The 26,332-nt window shown below is 37.9% G+C and overlaps 1 protein-coding gene across 3 annotated transcripts in view; it reads right to left on the bottom strand.

Annotated features, from left to right (window-relative positions):
* The window catches only part of stac (SH3 and cysteine rich domain), a 63,325-nt gene extending 42,474 nt beyond the window's left edge, over positions 1–20,851 (bottom strand). For all 3 annotated transcript variants that reach the window (XM_053509518.1, XM_053509519.1, XM_053509520.1), the window contains exons 1-2: positions 20,470–20,851; positions 3,752–4,079 (exon numbers count right to left, since the gene is read on the bottom strand). In XM_053509518.1, coding sequence (XP_053365493.1) covers positions 3,752–4,079; positions 20,470–20,598 — 457 coding nt within the window. In that variant the 5' untranslated portion in view covers positions 20,599–20,851. The remainder of the gene's footprint in view (positions 1–3,751; positions 4,080–20,469) is intronic.
* Between the last annotated feature and the right edge of the window lie 5,481 nt (positions 20,852–26,332).

The raw sequence follows: 26,332 nt of genomic DNA, 5'->3' as shown, positions 1-26,332 counted from the left end.
GTAACAACTAATTGTTAAGTAGCTAACTTTAGTCTAGTGTTTTGTTCTCCAATAGGAAGAAATTCCCTGGATTTGAATAAACCAATTTTTAAATGTTTCCCTACATCTAAATCTTATCTTTTTTATAAAAGATGCTCTTTTTGAACATATACACATTTTTTTTTTTTACAAATTTTTAAAAATAAAGAACTGAAAACATCCACCATTTTCAAAGTTGTACAAATGTTAAACTGTTTTTTGTACATATTTTTGTGTGAACCTGTGCGTACCCGTTGTGGTTTTGTGTGTGCTTGAGCTGCCCTAGGTTGTTATGCTGTAATCTCAAAATCTAAAACAGTAATCGACTTCTGGAGCTCTTTACAACCTGTTTTTTTCCATCAGTAGGGCGGCACTTTTATGTAACATCCCCTGAGGTCTTAACTGGCTAAAAGTAGAGCGTTCGCACAATGACTGTTGACGACCGCCTGCTATGTCGGACACGCAGCGAGACTGAGACCCACTGACCCTCTTTATAGAAGTTTCCAGAGAGATCTACATTATAGAGACCCAGACCGCACAGATGGCCTGGAGGTTTACCACAGACAGAGAACACATGCTGTGGTACTGTGTGCACTAAATAATGCTAACACAGTGAACATAACTCACTGATTAGCAATGTTTCTATTAACAAAGGCTGTAATCAGACAAAAAGTCAATTATAAACTTAACATATGTTTCATAAATGCATTGTGCACTAACACTATACATAGATTATTATCGTAAGTTAATTAGCTGTTATCGACAAGTCTGAGTTATGTTTGCCTGGCTAGCTCTTGAAAGATAGCTAACTTAGATGGCAGTTAATTAGCTAGCTAATCCATAGTTGACCAGATATGTAACAGCTACAGTACGTTTACTTAGATAACTAATTAACAATAAGCTAGCTAGCAGTTGATGTTACACAGGTTGTGAACTAAAGCAAAGTTAGGTAGAGGTTAAGAATGCTTAGATAGCTAATTATTAAAACATAATTTAGTGTAAGTGTTTTAAATATTGAAATTGTGTGGCCAAGACAGAGTCATATTTAGCTAATGTTTCTGTAAATTCCCTGTAATTCCACTTATTTGCTGATTCACTACTCCCATCATGCCCCCTGAATGCCAGCTCCTGACGGCCAAGCAAGGAAGTCACATCAAATAGACGGTTTAGGATGGCCCTTTTTTTATTTTTTATTACTGTTTATTATGTTTTGCCACCTGAATGCAAAGACCTCCATTGATTGCATGTTCAAACCTGACCCTGCCCAGACAACTTAACCTTGCACATAAACTCACATGTTCTTTGCACTTTCCATGAATTTTGTATGCCCTGTCAAAGTTACCCAGATCCCCAAAACCCACGTTTGACCAAACCCATCCCATTCCCTGAGAAGGTTTCGTCAAGAGGCATGGCCAACAGTTTTTTTTCTACAGTATGTCACAGCACTTCCAGTCAGCCAGTCCACCTTGTCATACCAGGAGAGCTGAAAAAAAAGACCTGTTAGTTTTTCCTGATTTTTGCACCAGATCAATCTTGGGCATTGGTCTACCTGCCATTTAATTCTGAGTCTCTCCTCGTAAGGAAGACTACCAAATGGTTTTGCCAAAAGCAGGTCAACAATATTAGCACTGTCTGCGTCTGCGTCCATTATGCACAGCTTGCTAGCTGGGTAGTTTCCCCTTCCACAAGCTACTTTAATTATGTGAACGAACTAATAACAAACTCAATGCTGAAACAAGGAGCAAAATTAAGAATGCTATAATATGTTTTTTTTTATTATTTAAGGAATGATTTGTACAAACAAAAATGGTTTATATCACCAGCAAACAATACAGAGTGCAGCAGTTTGTCGTACCACTTCACCTGCAAATCCGCATGGGACTGAACTCGAATCTCTGTAGCGCTGATGTAAACTTAAGACATGCTGTCAATCAAAAAAGGGGTTCCGGCTTCTCCAATCATTATGCAGCAGCCCAGCGTCCTGGCCCGCCCACTGCTTCATTCACTCCCAGAGAAGCTGAGCTTCCCTGGAAGTGAAGATTTTAATGCATTTATCCAATTACCGTCCAACTTTTTTGCAGTAAAAAAAGCTCCTCTAAGCTTGCCCATAGAGCTCCAGTGAAGCTGGGCTTCAGGAGGGTTTAACGCGCTGTGCTGCATGGAAATGTATGACAAGAAAATCGCGTCAAACAATCTACAATAAATACCTGATTCTGAATGAGGTAGTCATGAAGTTGAACACGTTCTAGCGCACTTTTATTAAAACCAATATAAATACGACAGTGCATATATGAGCATTTATTTTCTGACATAGTAGAGGAAGCGGAGCTTCCCTTGTAGTCTTAGAGCAGCCGCCACTGCAATACATATGTTACTTACTGATGGCTGATTGATATTCAAGTTAGGTAGCAATTAATATCAGTGAGAGAACTAATTTACAATAAATAACTCAACAAGAGAACAATATTAGACAGCTATTTAATAGTAGTAAAGTTAGCAGTTAGTTTGCAGTTAATTTTTGCTAAATAGCTAATTAACAATAAATGCTTTAACTAGGCGTTATGATTAAATGTATTATTTTCATAGGTATTTAATAGATATATTAGTTAACTAATACATTGGAATACATATGTTGTATAGAATACAATGTAAGAGAGCTAATTAAAAGTAATCAATTGGATAGTGGTTGAGGTTAGCTAATTAATGATGTTATTTATTGCTTAATATCAGTTAAAGAGCTAAATACCTTAATAAATAGATACATTTTAATGCTAGATATCAAATTAAGAGCAGCCAATGGATAGTGAATGGATGTTAGATACTGTAGTTATGATCAATGAATATATTAGCTAGTGTTTAGTGTTAGGTAGATCGAAGACAGAGGCATTAGCTAAAAGGGTATAATATCTAGCATGAACCAGCACTAGCAGGGGTAGCTCAGTGGTTAAGGCATTGGACTACGGTTTGGAAGATCCCAGGTTCAAACCCCACAACCACCAAGTTGCCACTGTTGGGCCCTTGAGCAAGGCCCTTAACCCTCAACTGCTCAGATGTGTAGTAAGATAAAAATGTAAGTCGCTCTGGATAAGAGCGTCTGCCAAATGCTTAAATGTACTTAAATGTAGAGTTTTGACCAAACGACCTTAAATTACCTTTTTACCTTATATTTCATACATACTGTATATAATATATACTATATCTTGATATTATCTAACCATGCTTTTAATGAAGAATGTTAAAGACACCATATTATATTTTACAGTATGCTAATTTAAGGTAAGTCCTCAGAACAAATGCTGATTTTGTTAAGTGACACATATGTCATTTTACTTTGTGGTACTAAAGACGTGCTTAACAATATTTAATGTTGTAATAGTTTTTAATGAATTTGAAACTTACTAGTTTAACAATAATAGCTAAGTTAGTTAAACCGAGAATACCCAAAAGTTTTATTATATTTTATTAAGTTTTATAAGTAGCTAGCCAGGCTTGCTAAAAAGAAAGATTAACATAGCTGCTAACATTATGTAAAGAATAGGTCATATTGGCATTATAATTTCTGACATATTTGTCATTGTCATGTTATAATTAATATTATAACACTTGACAGCAAGCTTTCTTTCAATTACCAACTAGACTTTATTAATTCATCCAGTACACTTGTTTATAGCTTAAATTAAGAATTTTGTGATTTGTTATGAATTAAACTAGCATATGCACCACACCGTCTTACCTACAATCATATGGTTGCAGACGTCGCAGAAGTGTGGCTTCTTGAACGTGTGCTCCAGGAAGGTGTGTGCCGTGGGGTCGGGTGGTCGCGGCGCGCGTGATGGCGAACAGATGGTTAATGGAAGTCCAGTTAGAATTGTGGGAGGCGGAGTCAAGGGTGGGATGTAACAGGACTCGAGCGGAGCCGAGACAGACACCCCGATAGTACTAAGCTGTCCCGTGCTGCTGCTGTTGCTAACCTCAGGACTCGGTCGCTGGAAGAAGTTGTCGGCACTTTTGCTGCGGAGGCTCTTGGTCCTGAAGGAAAGTGAGCGCTTCAACTTCTGCAGCTAAAAGAGAAAAGACAGTGAAAATCTTTTACTAGTTAAGTCCATTAAAAATTCTTTGCTATGCCTGCGTGGCAATCCTTGCGGGGTACAGTAGATGTGTGTATCCAGTTAGCTAAATTACAGCGCATAGAACTCACCTGTAAACCTAATATCTTAAGAATATCCAAGCACACAGTGCTTGAGTGCTTGATTTTTTTTTCTCCTTCTCCTTCTGACCTAAATTTAATATTCTGATATATATTATATGATGATAATATTCATGGTTTATCTGTTGAACCGTGAGGCGTACAAACCAAATTCTCCTTTTGTCTAATTCCTTGGGATGTTTCAAAAAATACCTGAACCCTTAAACATTCTGCTCTACTTTATGTTAGAGCACATTTTCAGCAACTTTATCATAGTAAAAGACGCTGAACTCTACCACCTCTACCACATCTCTAACCAAGCCCATTAAATGTCGCTTTGTTTATACACAGTAAGCCTTTTCAACTGCTTTGTAGCATACCATGAGAAATATACAGTAGTAAATTTAATGACCAAAGATTTTATGAACACCACCAAGCAAAAAGTTAGCAATTTATGTATATTTTCTGATCGTTTTGTATGATTTGTAAATGTATGGACACTTTTATCATAAAGCAACATCACAACCTTTTGGAAGACTCCTATACTGGGGTCTGTTAGTTTAAGATATAATATAAAACATATATCGTAATTAGAACTGAATTCCAATTATTGCCCCAAGGACATACAAAAGCTATTTATTGTTTTTTAATAAATGTAATAATTTATTTTATCCTACCCCTTCAGACTGAAGCATGTTCCCAATACATCTCCAAAAACTTGGGTGAACAAGGTAGGAACTTGTACAACTTAGCAGTATTGTCTCCCTTGACATGGAGCTCCAACTTTTTTTTTTTTTTTAAAAAAACCTGCTGAGGACGCGGTTGAAGCAAGATGCAACATCATTGACTTATTACAAGCATGGCACAAACAGAAAAGACAGGATGGCGCTCTGACTGAGCTGTCATTCGGACATCACAGTGATGTTGTGCCACCAGTGGAGTTCTCACTAAGCCCTCTTGACCATGGTACGTCTATGCCATGTTGTAGAAGACCGCATTTATATTACATTCATCTGGAGCTTACCATGCTTATGGTGTTCATGCAGCAAGATATCAGCACATCTATGTCACATTCAGAGATTTTAATATAAATACTGCATCCAATTCCTCACACCATCACTTCATGATAAGAAGAACAGCGTGTCACGGTATTTATACCAACCTGCCTGACGCAGTGACAAATTAGTAAGCATGTGATAAGCATCTGGTAGGAATGCGGTGTGATCATAGATATAACACGGATTGATCACACTGGACCTGGTGAGTGCGTGCACGTGTTGTAAGAAATAAGTGATAATGATATGATATGATAGACCCCTTGATAATCTGACCAGGATGAGTCTAGGAAGTAGTATAAACTTGTTAAATGCACATTTTTTCATCTTGACCCTGTTCTTGCTGTGTTCTTTGATATTTTTAGGACAGATTTTTTTATGTTTTTCATCATTGCGTGATGGAGCCTTAGTGAGGATGTTAAAGGGTTAAAAACCATTGTTCCACATGTTGCATTAACAATATAGCTGTCATCTATCAATCATTCAGAGCGGAACAGATTAGGTCTCAAATAGCTATAATTCATGATTTGTAAGAAATAAAACCATTTGAAAGACATGTTCAGTACAAGGTTCTGAGAATATCAGAAAAGTCTGAGACATTTTAAATAAAAAATGGGTAACTTTTAAAACTTGGCTGTCTTTGGCCAATTCAGCAAGCATTTCAGACAATTGTTATTGGTGCAAAACTTGATGATTATGTTCATCTACAGTTTCTTTACAGTCCTAGAACTGTAGTCCGGAGAAGAACAAGAAAATTATTTTTAAAAATGTAATCCAGTAATATGTCAGAGCTTTTTTGTTTTAACCTTTATATGTAAAACCCTAAAACCATGATAATTTTGTAAAACTGGTGCTAATATTTGAGATAAGAACATGAATCCTAATAGACATCTGACTCCTGAAGCTGACTGATTGAAGCCACGTCCTGAAAAACAAAATGCAGGTCTATTCTGGACGCCAGATGTCCTTACCGGATGCTCACCTGCTGCTATTCCCAGAACAAATTTATCGAGCGTCCCAATTCACACAGCCATAACAGATTCAAGCTGCTGAATTCAAGGATCCAAACTCTGTACAGTTCCCGCCCAGGACTCCTCATCACAGCCTAATGAAGGACCGACATAGGTCTCATTTGCTCTGGAGTTATTAATGAAGCGCAGAGCGGGAACAGGACAGCGAGAGATGGGGAGAGGAGACAGGTTATCATCTGCCTCTCCTGATACATAACCTCGTTATAAGCTGCACATTACCCAGGACATCAATCTCTCTCCTAAATTAGCTGACAAAGCCCAGCAGGATCCTCGTTAGGCTAAAAAAGATCTCCCCTATGCCAGTAAGCCGTGCTGATTAAGGGAAGATTAGGAAACTGAAAATTAGGGATGAAAATTAAAATGCAAGAGGATGATTTCAGATGGATTGGTCTGATTCAGATGTCTCAGCCGATGTGTCAGACATCATCTCCTCTTCCCTATATAGGGCACTACTTTTGACATGTAGTACAGAACTTTCAGTGCACTTATTCAATCCCACAACGCATCATGATAATGTACCCATAGTGCAGTGCATTATTTGGTTTGTTTCAGGTCTGAGTAACTGTTGTGGCTTACTTTATTGTCTTTAGATTTGATTCATTGTTTGCATCATTTGATTAAGTGAACACTACATGATAAGCACATATGGGTGTAAAATATACACACTGATCAGCCATAATGATAACATTACCAGCCTAATATTTTGTAGGTCCCGTTTGTGTCACAAAGACAACTGTGAACCATTAAGGCATGGACTCTAAAGGTGTGCTGTGGTATCTGCCGGTAAAGTGTTAGCAGCAGATAAGTCTTTAAGTCCTGTAAGTGCAAGGTGGGGTCTACATAGATCAGATTTGTTAGTCCAGCACACATTTTTGGAAGGTGTTACGTGTCCACATGAATCCACGTGAATGCCAAAACCCAGGGCTTTTCTGCAGAACATTGCCCAGAGCATCACACTGTCTTATTCCCATAGTGCATGCTGGAGCTAACTATTATTCAGGTAAGTCAGACACATGCACCCAGCCATCCATAAAATAAACGTAAAATAAAATGTCATCCATTCAACCAGGCCACCTTCTTTCTTTGCATGGTTCACTTCTGATGTTCACGTTCTCATTGTAGGAGCTCTCTGCAGTGGGCAAGAGTAAGCATGGGCCCTGTGACCAGTCTGTGGCTACGTAGCCCCATACACAGCAAGCTGCGAGGCAATGTGTGTTCTGACACCCTCCTATCATAGACAGAAATAACGTATTCAGCCAATTGTGCTACTGTAGCTCATCTGTGGGATTGGCCCAAAGAGGCTAGCCTTTGTTTGCTATGTGGATTGGATGTCGACTCTGTCACCAGTTCACCGCTTGTGCTTCCTTTGATTATTTTGGTAGGTCCTGACCACTGCACACCAGGAACACCCTAGAAGACCCACCCTTTTGGAGATGCCCTCACCAAGCTTTCAAGCCACCATAATGTTGCTCATCAGAACTCTAAATTGCGATGATGAATCCAACGCTATTGGTTAATCTCCATGATTCAGATATGTTAGCATGATTCAGATTTAATTCAGTGGCAATCTAATTTCTGATTGGTTTGTCTGTGCACTTTAAACTAATGTGTGTAACTCGGGTTCAGTTAAACTGATCTGTGTAACTTGGGTTAGATTCATTAGACGGATTCACATCTCTCAGTAGAATTCATATTAACACTGTGATTTAACAATTCGATTCCAATTCAGATGTACTGGGTGATTTAGATTCAAAAAGTGGTTCAAATGTATCCGGAGATTTTACAGTTCACTGATAAGTGTGACTTGGAAATACCAGGGTGATTCAGATTCAGAAATAGTGTTCAACTATATTAGATTTTAGATTCGAATGAAATTCGGATATACAGAATCGCAGATTTATGAAGGCTAGTCAGATAAAAAAAACGTGGTTCAAGTGTATTAATTGGATTCACATGTCAGTTTGAGTATTTAGAAATGTGATTCACACTGGCATTTATTAAAGTGATTCAAATCCAAATATGTTTCAAATGCAGTGCGATCAAGAAATATCAGTATGATCCATATTTTCAGTGTGATTATTATTTTCTGGGCAATTTGGATTTAAAATGTGACTCAAATGCAGCAGAATAATTCAGTTTTAAAAGACATAATTCAAATATGTCAGCACAATTCACATTCCACTGATTAGGGAGAATCAGATTAATCAGTACAACACAGAATCCATCTGTCAGATTCAGACTGATTAGCAAGATTCAGACCGAACAAAGAGATGCAAATTTGTCATGATGATTCGGGTTCAGAACGTGGTTTTAACTGATGTGTGGGATTCACATTAATCAGCGCGATGCAGGGTTGATCTAACTGAAATTAAAAGAATCTCATGATAAAAATAATGTATCAGGAGCATCAGGTTTGCTGCTGTACTCCAGATTATGAGTGTGTTTAACCCAATTTCATTTTGTCAGCTGCTTTTGGCATGTGCTCGAGGAGAGGTGTTATAATGTGGACAGAGAAAAGCATGCACACACACACAGGTTCATTGCCAAAGCCCTAGTTTTAAATGCAGAATGCGTCCTACGTATGGTGAACATGATGTAAAGCGGTATCAGTATACTGCATCAATTGCAATAAAACCTTATTATTATTATGCAACTATTTAGAGGATAATAAAATGCATTTTCAGGTGTACCAGGTAATATAAATAGCTCTTTGCAACACTTTGCTGACTCCTTTATCTTTATTTTTCCAAACAGAGAGAAATCAAGAATTTATTCAAGGCCATATATGATATCGAACTGTCATCAGTCAGAATCCACACACCATTTAATACATGCACACCACCTTTATTCTGAACAGAAGCTCCAGCAAGCCTTCAAAATTTGTGAGCATTACGTTTCTTAAGCACTCGGTGCTAGAATGTAAGATACCGATGTTACCCCTATATGTACTGTAATTCATGCAAGCACCTTTTCTTTGGTATAAGTAGGGTAAATACAGTAATAATTCATCACCCCAAGCTGCATTTTCCTTTACAGTTGCTTTGTGTTCTCCCTTAAAGTATAAAAAAATCTATCCAGTATTATATTTTATATAGAAATGTAGCTGAATTTACGTTAATATTAAGTTACTTACTCACTCACTCATCGTCTATACCGCTTTATCCTGTATACAGGGTTGCGGGGACCTGGAGCCTATCCCAGGGGACTTAGGGCATGAGTCTGGGGTATACCCTGGAGAGGGTTTCAATCCATCTCATTCACACACTACGGGCAATTTGGGAACGCCAATTAACCTAATCTGCATGCCTTTGGACTGTGGGAGAAAACCAGAGGAAACCCACCAAGCACAGGGAGAACATGCAAACTCCATGCACACAGAGACGGGAATCAAGCCTGACTGGGAATTGAACTCGGACCCTGGAGGTGCAAGGCGATAGGCCGGTTTCGCCGGTAGGCCGTTTCGCCTACTTATGTTACAAAATTAGTCAATTATATTTTGAACCACAGAACAGCCATTAAAAATTGCAGAGGATATTTGTGGTTTCCACAAAATTGCGTCGGTTTCCGTAAACACATTAGTTAGGTTCTAAGGAAAAATCTCCAAATGACTCAGGCTGCGAACTCTGAACCGCGATTTTGTGGGGGTCGACTATATATCACTTTTAACTGTTACACTGATTTAATTCAGTAATAGTGACACATGAAAACTGTCTTAGAGACTAACACTTCGCATTGACTCAGTTAGTTTTGGTGTGTCTGAGGTTTACGTGGCAGAACTTTCTTTTTGGTCATTCACGATATGTGCTGCTGATAGAGGGCACAAGTAGGAGACACACACACACACACACACAGTAAGTTTTATAACTCAATCAGTCTGTAGAGCTGTAAAACAGTGCAGCCTGCATGTGGACAGAATGAGAGATACAGAGTGTGTGCTGAAAGATGTGTGCTTGTGGCTGAAACATAGCACAGAGTAAATCGTATATGACAAATGTTTTTTTTTTTTTGCATGTCTTGAGCTCCCCTAATTTCTTCTTGTTTAATTTAATTTAATAATTCAAATTAAACTGAAGGAATGGAAACAAATGTTTTACTGTGACAAGCTGCAAAGTGCCTAAAGATACAATTGAAAAATCAGCAACCAATCAGCAGCAACCTCATTTCCCCTCTCGTCTGTTCCAACCGCTCAGCATTCAGCATCACCAGTATACTAATCACCGGCCTGCCTAAGATGTTTTTTTTCCATGCATGAATAGTTCATAAATCACTGTGTGGCTTAGCAAACACAAAACTTTACCTGGATTGAAAATGAGAGACAAAAACTTGCCAAAAATGAGAGAAACCAAAAAAGGTCCTTCAGGACTCCTGGAGAACAGTTCCTCAAGATTACATTAATATATACAAGAAAGTCTGGCTCGTTAGAAGCAAAATATGAAGAAATGAGGCTTCTGAAGAATTTTGCACAGTTCTGTGTACACCTAACACACACTGCTAACTACTAATTCACACTGAATCCGTAAATACACTGCTGACGAATGTGCTTTAAAGAAGAAAAAAAAATCACAATCAAGCTATTAATGATTTGTTCCCATTAAGTAGCTCTAAAGTATAAACATTAATAAGTAAATATAATTATTAATAAAGTACTTATCATAGCTTATTCAAGATTAAATAAGAAATATCCATTTGCTACTGTATATCAGCATGCCCCCCTAAACAACACATCATAGATTTTGTGTGATGTGTTTATAGCTACATTAAACATTGTAGAAGGTCTGCAAAGTTCCTGTTCTCACTTACGCTATAGCAGCAATATACAGTGGTTCCCTCACCAACCTCTGTTTTCCCTCCAGAAGTAACAAAGTAAATCATGATGGCAAAGTTTGGACTAGCCATATGTCTGGTCCTGGATGTACGATCTCAGCTGAGGTAAATCAGAGCCCACTGCAATCATTCAGCGAGTTTAACGCCTTGTCGCTAACTTGTGGAAGAGACGCATCTCTCTGAGAAAACTGAGAAACTATGGGAACAACACTGTCACGTTACAAGAACTTGGCTGGGAGTTATTGCGACAGTCCTGACCTCGCTCCAAACCATTCCCACATGTTTAAGACACTAAAGGAGCTCCTGGGAGGCCAGTGTTTCACATGTAAATGAAGCAGGCAGTCCGATCATTGCTCTGGTGTACTGAGAAAATTTTCTACCTTATATAGAAAAATAGAGGGAGTTTTCATTTTTGGGAGTACAGTATGTTCTGTTATTCTGCACAAACAAAAGTCCCAATTTGACTTGAACGTCCCTCATATATTCAAATATGTCCATTCAAAAGAGCTGCTGTTACAGAAAATGCACCAAAACCTTTTGACCAATCAGAATCAGTGTTGAATTACGGTGTTGTAATAAACACTCGTCACGACGTGCCAGACTGTGTGGGATTATTCATGCATACGTCGCATATGCTTGCTTAAGGCTAATTTGCCACATTTTTAAACAACGTCCAACTGAAATACTTTTACTTGCTCTTACTAAAATTCCTACTTCCTTCGCTAATTATTTAATGATTTACTGAGTGACTTCCTAGCATCATGTTATTTACCTGTCAGAGATTTTCACAGCTCTCTACTCTTTGTCACTTTTTGCTCTCATGATGTGCTAGCGTACTAAAAAACCTGTCTGCGTCCCTCAGTCTGACAAACACCACAAATTAAACGGTTCTGTCTCTCAATTCGCTGTAAAAAAAAAAAATGCAACACAGGTATTTCTGTACTGACGGCAGGCAGAAATTGAGTTGGGACAAAAACAAAAGATGAGTTATTTCCCCACACGGCTGTTCATTGTTTATGGAAAAACGAGCTTAACCCAAACAGTGGCATCATCCACATGGGAAGGAGAACGCACGTGTCTCACGGCTCTTGTTCTGGAGGGCCGGAGAATGTGCATGAGAAACTTCTGTTCTCGCAGAAAGATAAGATAAAGATCCGATGTTTAATCTGAAACCTTTATATAAAAGTGCAGATGCTGGATGTCTGGGGTGGTCTAATAAGATCATGCGTAATTTAGTGTAATTGCATTTAAGTGTGTAATTGAGTGCAGGACTTTTGTTTCAGAGCCTGATTCTGGGTCAGATTAGACCAACACTGGTGCATTTTTAACTTTGTACCTTTATTCACTTAGTCTAGAACCTGACACATACATTCACAAACACAACTGGTGTGAAATTAACCAATAAAAGACTGATAAATTGCATAATCAATTTAATGAATCTTTTGTTGGTTGATTTAATTCATGGACGTTTTTGACCCATCGATTAAGTTTTTTAGGAGTTTTCAGTTTTTTTCTTTGTATTTCATCTTCTTTTATGAAACAACTCTGAAGGTGTAACTGATAATAGAGGTAATGCTGTAACATCCAGACATCCTAAATACATCTTTTTTTGTTTTATTATCTTAAAAAGAAAGGCTGATGATGGAACAATATAGCTGATGAGAATCACCAGTCACCTCCGGATACGATATTATAACGATACCTCAGTGCCGATTCGATTAAAATTGTGATTCTATAAATATCACCATTTTATAAATATTCAAATGTGATATTACATTTTCCCTGGTTTTGTTAGAATTTTAAACCTACAAAAAAGTTTAATGAGTAATTAAATTTAGCCCATTCCTTATAACATTTATAATGTTTCCTACGTTTTCTTAAGCGCAGCATTTAAACAATACAAAATAACTTCAATAAAGCATTTAACATTTAACTTCAATTTTAACGAAACAAAAAAATATATATACACTAAGCAGCAGGTATCTCTGTCATCTGCCTTTATTATTGTTTATAAACAAACTTAGCAAATAATGAACTTCTACCACGGCATGAAAATGTGTAAATATTACAGAGTGCGCCACCTGCAGGATTATAACCGAACGGCGATGTTTTCAAATGCCTGCAAAGTTTCAAAACTCAACCTGACAGTGAGCACGCGGGGCTTCTAACACAAACTATTTTAGACTAATTAGCACTCACTGTGTTTTGAAATTTGTTAAGCGTGTTTAAAGAGTGGCTTTGAAAAGTCAGACCGGAGGCTTTTAACGTGCACAAATTTTTGATAATGCAACGGCATAAAAATATGTTTCTGTTTTGCCACTCAGACGTTTCTGCACTCTGTACAGAATCGTTTAAATCTGAGGCTGATCACCTGTCATGCCCGATTAGAATAAAAACCTGAACAGACCTATCGACCAGTTCATCTCTATAATAAATGGTTTAAAAAAAATCTATTTTAGCGTCAGTGTGGTGATGCGTGAATCTGCACTAAAAGAATCACGATTCATACTTGAATGAATTTTTTCCCATCTTTAAGAGCTGCTCTAACGTAAGTGAGAACTGGGACTGTAGACATTTTAGGAAATAAAATTTAATTATAAATGAATTAAAACTATCTTGTGTCGTTCTTTAACAAATAAAATTTGCCATTGTTGCTAAACTGCTGTAGTGTAAGAGAAATAAAACACTTCAGGACATGCTGCAACTATAAGCCGATATCACTAACTCTTCACACCACCACTTTATTAATATTTTAACACCACCAGAGGTGGGAGGTAACTGATTTCACGTATCTGTACTTCACCTGATAAGTTTTATTCAAGGATTCACTTAAACGTATAGCAAATATTTGCACTTTTATTTAAATAGATTTCTGCATGACATTGTATTACATAATGACAGTAGTGTGTTGTATTTGAAGCTTTAACTTGACCACCTGCTGACTATTACGCGTAATTATGTGACATGCCTTTCCTTTGAGACACAAAGGAAAAGATGCAGACAGAGACGTAAACAGCACGTTCGCAATCAGAAATCAGAGAAAGAGGGAGAAGAAGAGAGAGAGAGAGAGAAAGAGGGAGAGATTTTTTTTACTGATTTTGATTTTTTTTAGGCTACTGTGAGCTAATATAAGGCCTGTATTTTTGATACTTCAGTACATTTGAAGGTATACCTCTGTAGTTTTATTTAGGTAAAGAGCAAATTAAAGACTTCTACTTTTGCTTGAGTAATATTTGCCCTGGTGAAGCTCTACTTTTACCCAAGTACAGGATCTGTACAGTACTTTGCCCACACCTGAACACCACATCCCCAAGTCTTTCAATATGTACCTAAAGGACACGCCGTCCTTGTTAGCCCGTCTTTAACCCAGCTAAATCAGGAAGCAGACACGCCAATTTCCTTTACTGGTGTCAGCAATTTGCAGTAACGCATCCACACAGATGGCACCAGCGTCGGCCTGTGAAAACGACAGCTGTAATGGCGAAGCTCAAACAGAGTCACTTCATTTCCCAGGCGACGACTTAATGAAATTATTTCACCATAAAGCTATTCACTGGAGTCAGTTCTACATTTCATATGAATGATGCATTCGGCATTGAAGATTAAACATGTTGTTGTTGTCGTTGTGAATGTTGTATTAGAGCATTGCCTTTTCATTCTGACCATCCATTAGCCAAAACATTTCCCCTTAACATTCGTTCTGCTACTTAAGCAGGAACAGTTCTGATTTAATTATTTCGGGCCAAGAAGCTGAACAAGAGAAACACAAATATGAATCTCTACTGGCTTTTTACATTTACTGAGAAACTGAGAAACGCAGTATGAATGACTGTAAAATTACACTGGTTAATAGTCAAGTAAAATCCAGAAAATATATCAGTAATAGCAACTCAATTGTGAAAATAAAGCTGGAGAACTACGATAGTGCTGAGAGAAACCCTAACTGCTTTAATCTTGATATCCACACAATAATTGGAGCAGACTTCACTGATAAATGCAGAGTTTATTAGAATGGTGAATCCAGAGTCTATTCTGGGAACACTGGGCAAGAGGTGAGAATACACCCTGGAGTAATTAGCTCCTACATACACACACACGCACACCTTTAGCCCACACATTTTAACAAATTTACCTGCATGTTGTTGTGGGATGAAAGCCGAGAGCCCTGAGGAAATGCACATGGACATGCTCATGAGAATCCTGAGCTCAGGTGTTTCATACTGTTTGTGTTTACTTTTTAATCTTTTCATTTTAGATCTTAAGTGTTATTAGTTTTTCATTTCTTTAAGTTTTAGACTTTTACAATTTACTTTTTAAAAAATGACGACCTTGATCTTTAACGTTAGGATATTCTTATACTGCAAGGTATTTTTTACATTTGTAATAATATGCAATATTACATTTTATTTTCCGTTATTTTATGTGATTCTCAAGTTTTTAAGGCCGCAGACAGCGTACATATTTAGTATGGACACCTTATAAAGTGCAACACAAACAGACAAATCCAGAAGACTAGGAGCATGAACTAGCGCCTTAAGAACAAACTAGAGCCCAACCTACAGTAGACACAGGATAACCACGACAGACCCAGGACAAAGCCACAGACTGAACTACATAGAGGACTTAAATTTAGAAGCCACAGTGAGACACAGGTGGAGCTCATCAAAGGTGTGTATGGGGCTGATGGGAACTTTTTTTTTTAGCTTTCTCTCCAATAACACTTGTTTTTGCCTCCTTGAGGGTTTCGAGGAAAAGTGACTTTGCATTGTCGTTAAACAGATTAATCTCCCACACTGCAACAGCCCTTTTACCTTTTTTTTTTTTTTCACGGGGGCCATTGTTGCAGTACAGTTACTAAGGAACAGTCCCTAAAATTGGACACAAAAAAAATTCTTGAGGCGCACAAACGTAATGCAATTTTTTGTTCCGTTAATTAGCATTATGTAATGTCATGGTAATGATATGTCATGTAACATTGTTACGTTTATACAGTAAAATGTCCTATGATGTTATGTAACAAAGTTCTGTAATGTTATAAAATACTACATTATATTATGTCATGTAATATAATGCTATGTTAAGTTACATGTACTGTTATTATAGAGGGAATGAATCTATTCGGTTATAAATCGTGATTCTTTTGTTTGCTCATTCAGTTATCATCACATTGATTGATTTATTACATTTATACTAGGAATGCACAAGAAATGGGCTACATTCAGTTCACCATCATCAAGCTGTTCAAACATCGTAACAAATTAGGAAAAAATTTACATAAAATCAGGATATTTATAAAATCATGACATTATGAATCATAAAGAACCTCAATATTATCACAGCACCTAGGTATCGTAATAATATTGTATCGGGTTGTGACTCGTGATTACCATCCGTAATGCTAAGTTGTTAAGTTATATAATGTCATGTAATGTTACACTGTTATGTTATGATACTGTATGTTTCTTTGCATAATAAGACTCATGTTATTTTATGTTAAGCTGAGTTATATAAGGTTAAATTACATTAGGTTGGTCACGTTATGCTACATTTAGCATGATCGCTATTGAGGTCAGCAATTGTACTGAATATCAGCACAACTCTGATGCCATCGTAGGCACAAAGGGACAGCCTGAATACTGACGATATTACAGCTGTGCTGATAATCAGTACAACAGTTCCACATCCACCATTTATTAGCAACTGAACATGATTTGTTCTTTTATGTAACCGGTTATTTTGCTCCATCAACACATAAACTTCTGTAACTGGTGGAACTAAATAACGGCGGTGCTGGCGACCGTCAGGTAACAGTGTAATTAACAGTAGTTTTAAATTTATACTGGTACTATAAAGCCAAAAGCTCTGTTAACTTCCTGTGTCCAGAGTTCAATCCTAAATAGTGTTAAATCAATCAGATAGGGAGGGATTTGCGATTCAGGCTTGTGTTAGAAGTGTGTTAGCTTTGTAGCTAGAAATAAAATAATGCAGACAGTTCTAAGGCAATTAGAAACAACTTAGAAGCAATTACAAATTGCTGTGACATTACGTTATCAGATGTGTTTTCTAGTTGAAGATGCTCTTGTGACTGGATTTGAACGTTTTGAATTGATTTTGGCAGGCTGCTGTTCACTTTTCACCCACTCTTAATGACAGTTAGAATGGCCATGGAGTGATGCATATAGTTAAACATCACTGTGCTGTTACTCTCTATTATCAGCATTTGTGGAAAGCCTTCAGTCAGATTGCTCGGTTGGAACTATGTTGTTATTCTGCCTTGTTTGTTGCACAGAGCTTGAATAAAAGACTAATAGGAACTGATTTAACAGCAGTGTAAATTATTACTACTATTGTATGAAATCTACATTTTACCACAGTATTCGCAGTATGAAGTGTTTTTTTAGCCTAACCAGGCAGCATTTTTCCAGCTATAATTAATGAGTCCTTAATTTGGGCAAATTTAAAGGGGTGACCTTCTCACAGAACATGATCCCATAATCCTTTTCACTGGAAAAAAAAAAAAATCTATGAAAGGTTCAAGCTCTAACCTGATTCTAAATTGTATTAAATCTAGTACTGTGATAATGTTTTAAACTTTGTCACACACTAAGCATGTAGTGTTTACAAAACAGTCACACACAATGAAAGAAAAAAAAAACTTGACCAGACAGTGTACGAGTCTAATTCTACTGACCTGTCCGATATTTTCGGGCTAATTGTAGCACTCGAGGCCACAGCTGACCCAGTTAGTTGGCGGAGAGCTGTAAAACAGCCAAAAACGCCAATACGGGTGACAAAGCGCATCCCACAAGCTCGCCTACCACATCACAGATCCATCTGACTCGTCTGCTCGATTTATGCATCATAAAATGAAAGACATTAGGAATCACGTCACACCGAAGCTGAAAATAAATCTTTTCACTCAATATGAAAAGCCTTTTTCTTTTTTGGGAAAAGTGATTTAAACAATAAGCATTAACTCTGCCAACCCTTGTCTTTGTCAACTAGATAATATCGTCACTACGCTACTGTAAGAGCATAAAAGTGTGGTTCGTTGAAGTGAAAAGCAGCTAGCTGTTTGTACTTCAAGGTTCCTCGTTTTGACTTAATAATATCCAATAATTACAGGTTCAAATAAATGCACACAAAAAAACAATGGTTTTTATTGTAACAACTCATTCACATGGACTTGATGGCAGATGCTCCATATGATCTAATGTTAGCAATAAACAGATGCAACATGCAACATGCTAGTCTGCAGAACAGAAGTGTATACACCTTCAGGTTTCTAGGGAACATGACAAGCTACATTTTTTAGTCATTAATTTTAAACAAGAAAGTAAAAGGATAATAAGGAAATGATTATTTAAAGCTGCTATAATGTAATGTGCATGTGTTTATTTCCCCATTTAAACAGCTTCACCACAACTGGATTATTATGACCTTTCAGATCCATTACTCTCACACCAGGTAACAATAAAATAAATAAATAAATAAACTACTGAAGTAAAAAAATTTCGACTCTAAACTAATTTTTTTCTTAGTTTATTAAAGTTTAATAATTCATTGTAATTAATTTATATATGTCTTCATTTGAGGTGCTAAAATTTTGCAGTTCCTCTATAATCCTACAGGTGGCTTAACTATATACACACTGGCGGTAGCACTGAGTCCTATGTTTGTTTGTGAGTTTGTTTAGAATTGTAACAAAATCAATAAATAAATTAATACAGAATCTATTACAATACTATCAACATATTGAATCGACATTTAGGTTTCATGATAATACACATAGCATCAGGTTGTCCCTGGTGATTCCTGTCCCTAGCTGTTAAGTTACAACAAAAAGATTTAATTAATAGTTACTTAAGCCTTTATTCATCACAGCGAAGTTATTTCGTTGCATATCATATCATATCATTGTTAGAAAGCTGGGGACAGAGCACAGGGTCAGCCATGATACAGCACCTCTGGAGCACACCGTAACCCCAAGGCCTTGCCCAAGGGCCCAAGTGCAGCAACTTGGTGTAGCTAAGACTTAAAACGCCAACCTCCTAATCAGTAACACAGAGCCTTAACAATCTGAGCCACCACTGCTTCTTATAAGGAAAACTGTGCATTATGAAGATTTGATATCAATATCATGATAATTTTTGCTACAGTAAACTTTCTTGTGATCTCTTAGATACCCAGATTTACCCTTTTTTTTGTTTTCTTTCAGAAAAACTGACAGTATTTGAATGTGTCGTCTTCATGTCTAAACAAGTGCCCTGGTCACGTAATCTTACTAGGTCTAATGCAATACCATTTACAAGTTCACTTTCGAACACAGCACAAGTCTGAATTGCATGCAGTCACATTAACGAATAGGCATGCACAAGATCCTGACGCATTAGTGTGGGACATTCTTATGTAAAGTGGCCCTTCCAATCACTAAAGTCTAGGATGAGATGCTTTATAAGCTGTGACTCAGCAGTGTTGTCAGATTAGTTCATGTTTCCTCCCAACAGGGCTACTTTTTATCATCTTGGGATGGAACATTTGTCATTTGTCTTTTTTTTTTTCAAATCTGCCTCAGCTCGAGTTTATCGGTGTTATCTGGCAACCCTAGCTGCAATCCCATGCATTACTGTGTTGTTTAAAAAATTGTTTTGCAATAGTGCAAAAATGAATACCTGGCCTCACACATTACACACATGTCACAGTTGTAAAATCTTGAGAATATGGTGAATATCGCTCTTGTACCATGGTTGTGTCCATTATAAAATCAGGTGTGTCAGAATACATCTTGTCAGGAAGATTGGCATCAATGTGAAAATGTCTAAATGACAGACACTGATGATGTCAGCAATGTTACGTATCCTGTGTCTAAAAATGGTTTTATAGATTTATTTCTACATATAAATATTTCTCATTACGTTAAATATTGGCTTATTTTTGCATTGTTGGCAAACCCAAAAACAGCTTAGAAAAAAAATAAAGTGAGTAATTTTGTGAGGTCACTTAACACAAATATTAAAATGCTTAGAGTGTATATGTGGTTTTATTACTTATTAATAAGTATTATATTAACTACAAAACACCTGTAATCAAATCTGTAAAACTAAGGATGATAGATAGATAGATAGATAGATAGATAGATAGATAGATAGAATTTGACTTATACATTTAGATAGATAGATAAATAGACATATATATTTATTAATAGACAGACAGATAGATAACTTGACATAGATAGATAGATAGATAGATAGATTTAAACATACAGATGGCAAGTATTTATTAAGTTTAATGTTCCGTGACTGAATAAGTTCTGCGCGCGCGGTGAGGGTATAGTGCACGCGCTCGCTCCTGTTACCTTGGACTCGTGCTGGCTCGCGGATGTCGGAGACAACGGCGGCTCGCTCTGCTCCGGCGCGCGCTCTTGCTCTTTCTCCTTCTCGCTCCCGTCGCTGTCGGTCTGCGTCGCGTTAACAGGAGGAATCATGGCTGCACCCCGGAGTGAGAACGCACAACAAAAAACAAACAACCCCACCGTGGCTGCGGTGTTTACATGATTCCTGCTTGTTCCGTTCAACTGGATCCCCTGGGCTCACATCGCGCTCGGAAGAAGAGCACGCGCACTGCTTTATTTGCTGATTAAACACTAGTGAAAGTGGACTTTCGTTTTGTTTTTTTTAAATGAACTGAGAGCGCGTGTCGCTTTATTTCCGACGCGTTTACGATCTCCACAAGCGACTTTCCCGTTACTTTCACGCACTTGCGCAACGCGAGTAAGATGTGCGCCCCGCCGCTCGGCTTGGATAAAACTACCGCTGGCCGCGCGCTCCTACTGTTCACCCGTCACCTGGTGCATTAACCAATCAGCGCTCTCCCGGGAGTGTGCTTGGACTCGCCCCGCCCCTTCCCAGAGAGATTTCCATGGTTACGCACGTTTTTGAGACTCGTAAATAAAGTGCACTGTATAGGGGGCAGAATCTCTATAAATAAAAGTCAGGTTCTGTCTGTATAATAATCGGAATTCGCTATTTCGGTGATTTCTTTATGTTTCTCACATTGGAGGACCAGAAACCAGTCTCAGAAAATTCTGTCTGTCTGTCTGTTTGCATGTCTGATATTTGTCACAGCATTACACAAACTGGCTGGACAGAATTTAATGAAACTTTGGCAGTACTTTTGTATTTGCCTGAAGTTAAACATGTGCAATAAATGAGTTCAAAATGGTGAGCAGAATTCACACCCTAACCCAGTAAACTCAGTAACCTGAGTTTAATCTCAACTTTAAATGCAGTAACTTTAAGCCCAGTAACTCTGTGTAAGCCAAACACCAACCTACATAAATTTGAACCCCAGTAACCCAAACTTTATCTCCAGTAACCAAAACCCTAACCACAGTAAGCTCAAACTAAATCCACAACTTAACCTTAATAAAATTAAATTCAGTAATCCTAACCTTAATCTTGGTACCACAGACTTTAACCTCAGCTACCCAAACCTTATCTCAAGTAACCAAAACCCTAACTCCAGTGCCCCTAAAATAAATAATCCACAACTTCAAAAAAATCAGTAACTCAAACTTTATCCTCAGTAACCCAAACCTTAAACTCAAAAACCGAGACTTCAAACTCAGTAACCCAAATTTTCAATTCAGAAACCCAAACTTTAAATTCAAAAACACAAACTTTAAATTCATAAACCCAAACTTTAAATTCAAAAACACAAACTTTAAATTCATAAACCCAAACCTCAATCACAGTAGCCCAAGCTTTATCCTCAGCAAGTCAAACTTGAAGCTTAATAACCCAAACTTTAACCCCATAACCCAAACCTCAAATTCACAAACCCAAACTTTGACCCCATAACCCAAACCTTAAATTAACAAACAAAAACTTTAAATCCAGTAACCCAAATTTTAACCTCAGTAATACAAACTTTATCCTCAGTAACCCAAACTTTAAACTCAGCAACCCAAACTTTAAACTCAGCAACCCAAACTTTAAACTCAGTAACCCAGAGTTTAAACTCAGTAACCTTAAACTGGTTACCTCAGTAACCATAACCAGTCATAACCTTGAACTTTGTTTTATCTTGATGAAGAAGATATTTGAGCTATTTGCATAAAAGATGCAAAATAAACCATATTATGACTTATTTACACCATCATGATTACATTTGTATTTTTTCACACAGACTTACACTTGTGCAGACACACACTCATATCCAGTGCTGCCCTTGAAAGTAAAGCCTGCAGTCCTTTTGTGACTTGAATTGTAAACAACTCTACATGCAGGAATGAATGGAAAGTTTGCTTCCCAATTACCTCAATTTTGACTAAATCCGGTAAGTTGCCAGATCCAAGAGAAACCTAACACATCAGAATAATCAGATACTACATCTGATCTCATCTCTCATTACATTTAAGCGATTGCAGATGTTGCTTTCTAAGTCAAGCTGAATGAAATATAAGCATGCACGTAGCCAAGACTGTAAGGGGTAAGAGCCTGAGGTTTGACTTCGAAGGTTTAATCACTAAGCCATCGCTAATGAATATTACAGTTTTTACCAATTGCTTAAACACTATTGACAGATGCTAAAACCAAAGGAACCCAACTTGAAGTTGTTGTGGCTGTTCCTTAAACAAAGTGTAACCATACCTTAAACAAAAGTGCTGCTTTGCACTTTGGTTGCAATTCTGCAAAACACTAGCTCCTTTCTACAACACACTTGCTCCTGCTCACAACACACTATTTCATACATAAGACACTTTGTTCAAACATGAAATCTCGCAGTACCATTGGGAAAACACATCTATTCAAAATACAAAACACAGTCTGTCATTGAAAACAATTAGACACACACCTGAAAACATTTACTAACAAAACTGAACACCAATCAGTCAGCTACAAAAAGGCCTTAGCTAAGCCATTTTGGAGAACTTGCCAGCATGGAGGGAGGGAGAGCTAGAGGCAGAGGCAGAGGAGGACGTGGACGAAGAGGCCGTGCAAGGACCATCATTTCTGATGACATTAGGGCAACTTTGGTGGACCATGTCATAAACCATGGTCTGACTATGAGGGAAGCTGGACAGAGAGTCCACCCCGATCTTAGCCGTTTCACGGTCGCATCCATCATAACGACATTCCGACAGGAAAACAGGTATGTCTTCAATTCCTCTACTACAGTAATGTAGCTTGAGTATTTACAGTACTGTCTCATCTTACATGTATATGTTATGTACATGTACTGTTACACCAGTACTGTACTGAAGGGTGGCTCCTTGTTTTGTGAAACATATAATCATGTCTTGAGATGTTTTACAGTACTGTAATACAAGTACAGTAAATACAGTAAAATACAGTTTGTACAGTACTGAAAAATAGAAGAAAACAATTACAAATTCTGGTTGCATTTTTTCTACAGAATGATTAGAAGACCTACTGGCGGTGGACGTCAACGCCTATTTACTGAACAACAAGAACTTGTATTAGTGGACATGGTCAGGGCAAATAATGCGATCCGTCTCCACCAGCTACAGAGTCACATAATTGCAGATAGACAGGTTTTTGGCAATATAAATACAGTAAGCATTACCACCATTAGACGCATCTTGACAAAGCACCATATTACAATGAAACAACTGTACAGGGTTCCATTTCAGAGGAACAATGCCAGAGTGAAGGAACTTCGACGTGATTACGTACAGGTAAGTGTTTCAGTCCTCTACATTAACAATACAAAAGAGGAGCAGTCAAATAGCTGAGTCTGTACCATTGGATCAGTACCACATTGACACTGTATATTCAGAAAGCTAAACAGGCCCCTGTGTGATGAGGTGGTTCAATTCTGTATGTGTATCAGTGTAGTTGTGTACTTTGAGTAATGCCATCCATACAGTACTGTACAGTACAGTAATATGTACTTTTTCTTGCAGAGAATGCTCGCCATGGATGGAGCTGCTCAGCCTCATGAGTGTATTTACATCGATGAGGCTGGATTCAATCTGACAAAAAACAGACGACGGGGGCGTAATCTTATTGGCCAAAGGGCAATTGTGCACGTCCCTGGGCAACGTGGAGGAAATATTACATTGTGTGCTGCCATTAGCCTTCAAGGGCTACTGCACCATCATGCCAAATTGGGGCCCTATAATACACAAGAAATACTCACATTTCTTGATGGTCTTCATGACATAGTCATACAGAATAGACCAGAGCAGCCCAGGTTTGTTGTTGTGTGGGATAATGTTAGTTTCCACCGGGCTGCTCTGGTCCAAGACTGGTTTACTAATCATGAAGGATTTGAAGTGGTGTACTTGCCCCCTTACTCCCCATTTTTGAATCCTATAGAGGAGTTTTTTTCAGCATGGAGACGGCGCGTATATGACCGCCAACCCCACGCCCGAATGCCACTTTTACAAGCAATGGAACAGGCCTGCGGAGATATTGAAATCAGGTCAATTCAGGGATGGATTAGACACACAAGGGGATTTTTTCCCCGATGTTTAGCCAGAGAAAATATTGCTTGCAATGTGGACGAGGTCCTGTGGCCCGACCCCGACAGACGGCAGGATCCATACATGTAACTTCTTTTGTGTGAAGTTCAGTTTGTTTTATTTTTGCTTTAACTGAATTTCCTGTCATATAAATTTCACTACTGTAATGTAATTGCAGTATTTTGATTTCAGTATTTTATTTTTGGAATTATGTGAAACATTTGGAATTGTAACTATATAAAAACAGTAAAAGTGAAAGACTGCAGTGTTTTATATAAAGTAGACTAGTGTGTTGCCGCTGATATGAGAGTGTATTGACATGTGGAAGTGGGCATCATTTAGTCATCAAAGTGAGGTTTTGACAAAGGATTGTTCAGTTTTGATGGCAGAGTTTGTATTTGGCATAGATGTGAATGGTTTATTTCCCAGTGTTTTTCCTTACTTCCTTGTGTGTAGAGTTTTGGCACCATGAGCCAAGTTTTGCAAAATGTGTTCAAGCAATGGACAAAAAATGTAATGTCAATTAGTTTAGCCTGCTAAGCTACGGATGAACACATTAAGATAAACAAAAAAATTTTATGACTTATTTAAGATAGCGACCTATTTAAGAGTTTATTAGTTTCAAAGATGTTTGCCACAAAGATTGTATGCACTGATCAGTCATAACACTATGACCACCCACCTAATGTTGAGTAGGTCCCCCTTTTATGCCACCAAAACAGCCATGCATTGTGTATTATGACTACTGGAACAAGCCTTAACCTTTGCAGCAATTAAAGCTACAGTAGAACTTCTATGGACCACACTACACGGGCAAGCTTCCACCCCCCAAATGCATCAGTAAGCCTGGGCCACCCATGACCCTCTCGTTAGTTCACTGTTTTTAATTCATCGGACCACTTGTTGCTCTGATCTAGTCGGAACACTTTTGTTAAGAAAGGGGGACCTACTCAATATTAAGAGGGTAGTAATAATGTTGTGGACAATCAGAGTACATCTTGTGCTATTTCCTGTAGCAACTTTCCTGTATATCTTACGAATTTAATTTGCTGGAATAATGTTGCTGAAATGATCTCATCATTGTATGCCTTCTCTGTACTACTCCACAGCTTCTCCAGAATGCCTGACTATTATTATTATATTCCTGCATTTCTGTTCACAATCTTGTCTGCTGGCTTGTTTGCATGTTAAAATCAGAGTACATTTAAATGAATAATGAATTTAGCAGAAGTTGCTGATAAGCTTTCTATAACAAAAGCAATATATTTTAATCTATATATATTTTAGTTTATTACGTAGAACAAAATTTTGGGCAGTAGTGGCTCTGGGTTGCAAATCTGGGGCTCGAGCACCGGTACTGTAGGGTCCTTGTGAAAGACCCTTCACCCTACGCCAGTTACAACCAAGCCACTGCATGCAGTGCTGGTCCCAAGCCCAGTTTGGAAGTGGAAGGATTGCAACAGGTAGGGCTACTGGCATCAAACCATTACCACATCATGCGGAGCAAATGATCTGATGCGGTAACCTATGATAAAGGCCCAATAGAAAAAGAAAATAAATAATTTCTGTCAAACTGACTAAAGCTTAATTTATATCACTATTCATAAAACAGATGTGTCAGGGGTAGTGGTCAAGGCATTAGACTAGGGTCTGGAAGGTCCCAGGTTCGAACCCCATGACCACCAAGTTGCCACTGTTAGGCCCTTAAGCAAAGTTAACCTTCAACTCC

The sequence above is a fragment of the Clarias gariepinus genome, chromosome 13 (assembly GCF_024256425.1).
Source record: "Clarias gariepinus isolate MV-2021 ecotype Netherlands chromosome 13, CGAR_prim_01v2, whole genome shotgun sequence".
In the NCBI taxonomy this organism is placed as follows: Eukaryota; Metazoa; Chordata; class Actinopteri; order Siluriformes; family Clariidae; genus Clarias; species Clarias gariepinus.
The sequence above is the reverse complement of the archived record's forward strand: the minus strand, read 5'-3'. Positions and strand labels throughout refer to the sequence as shown.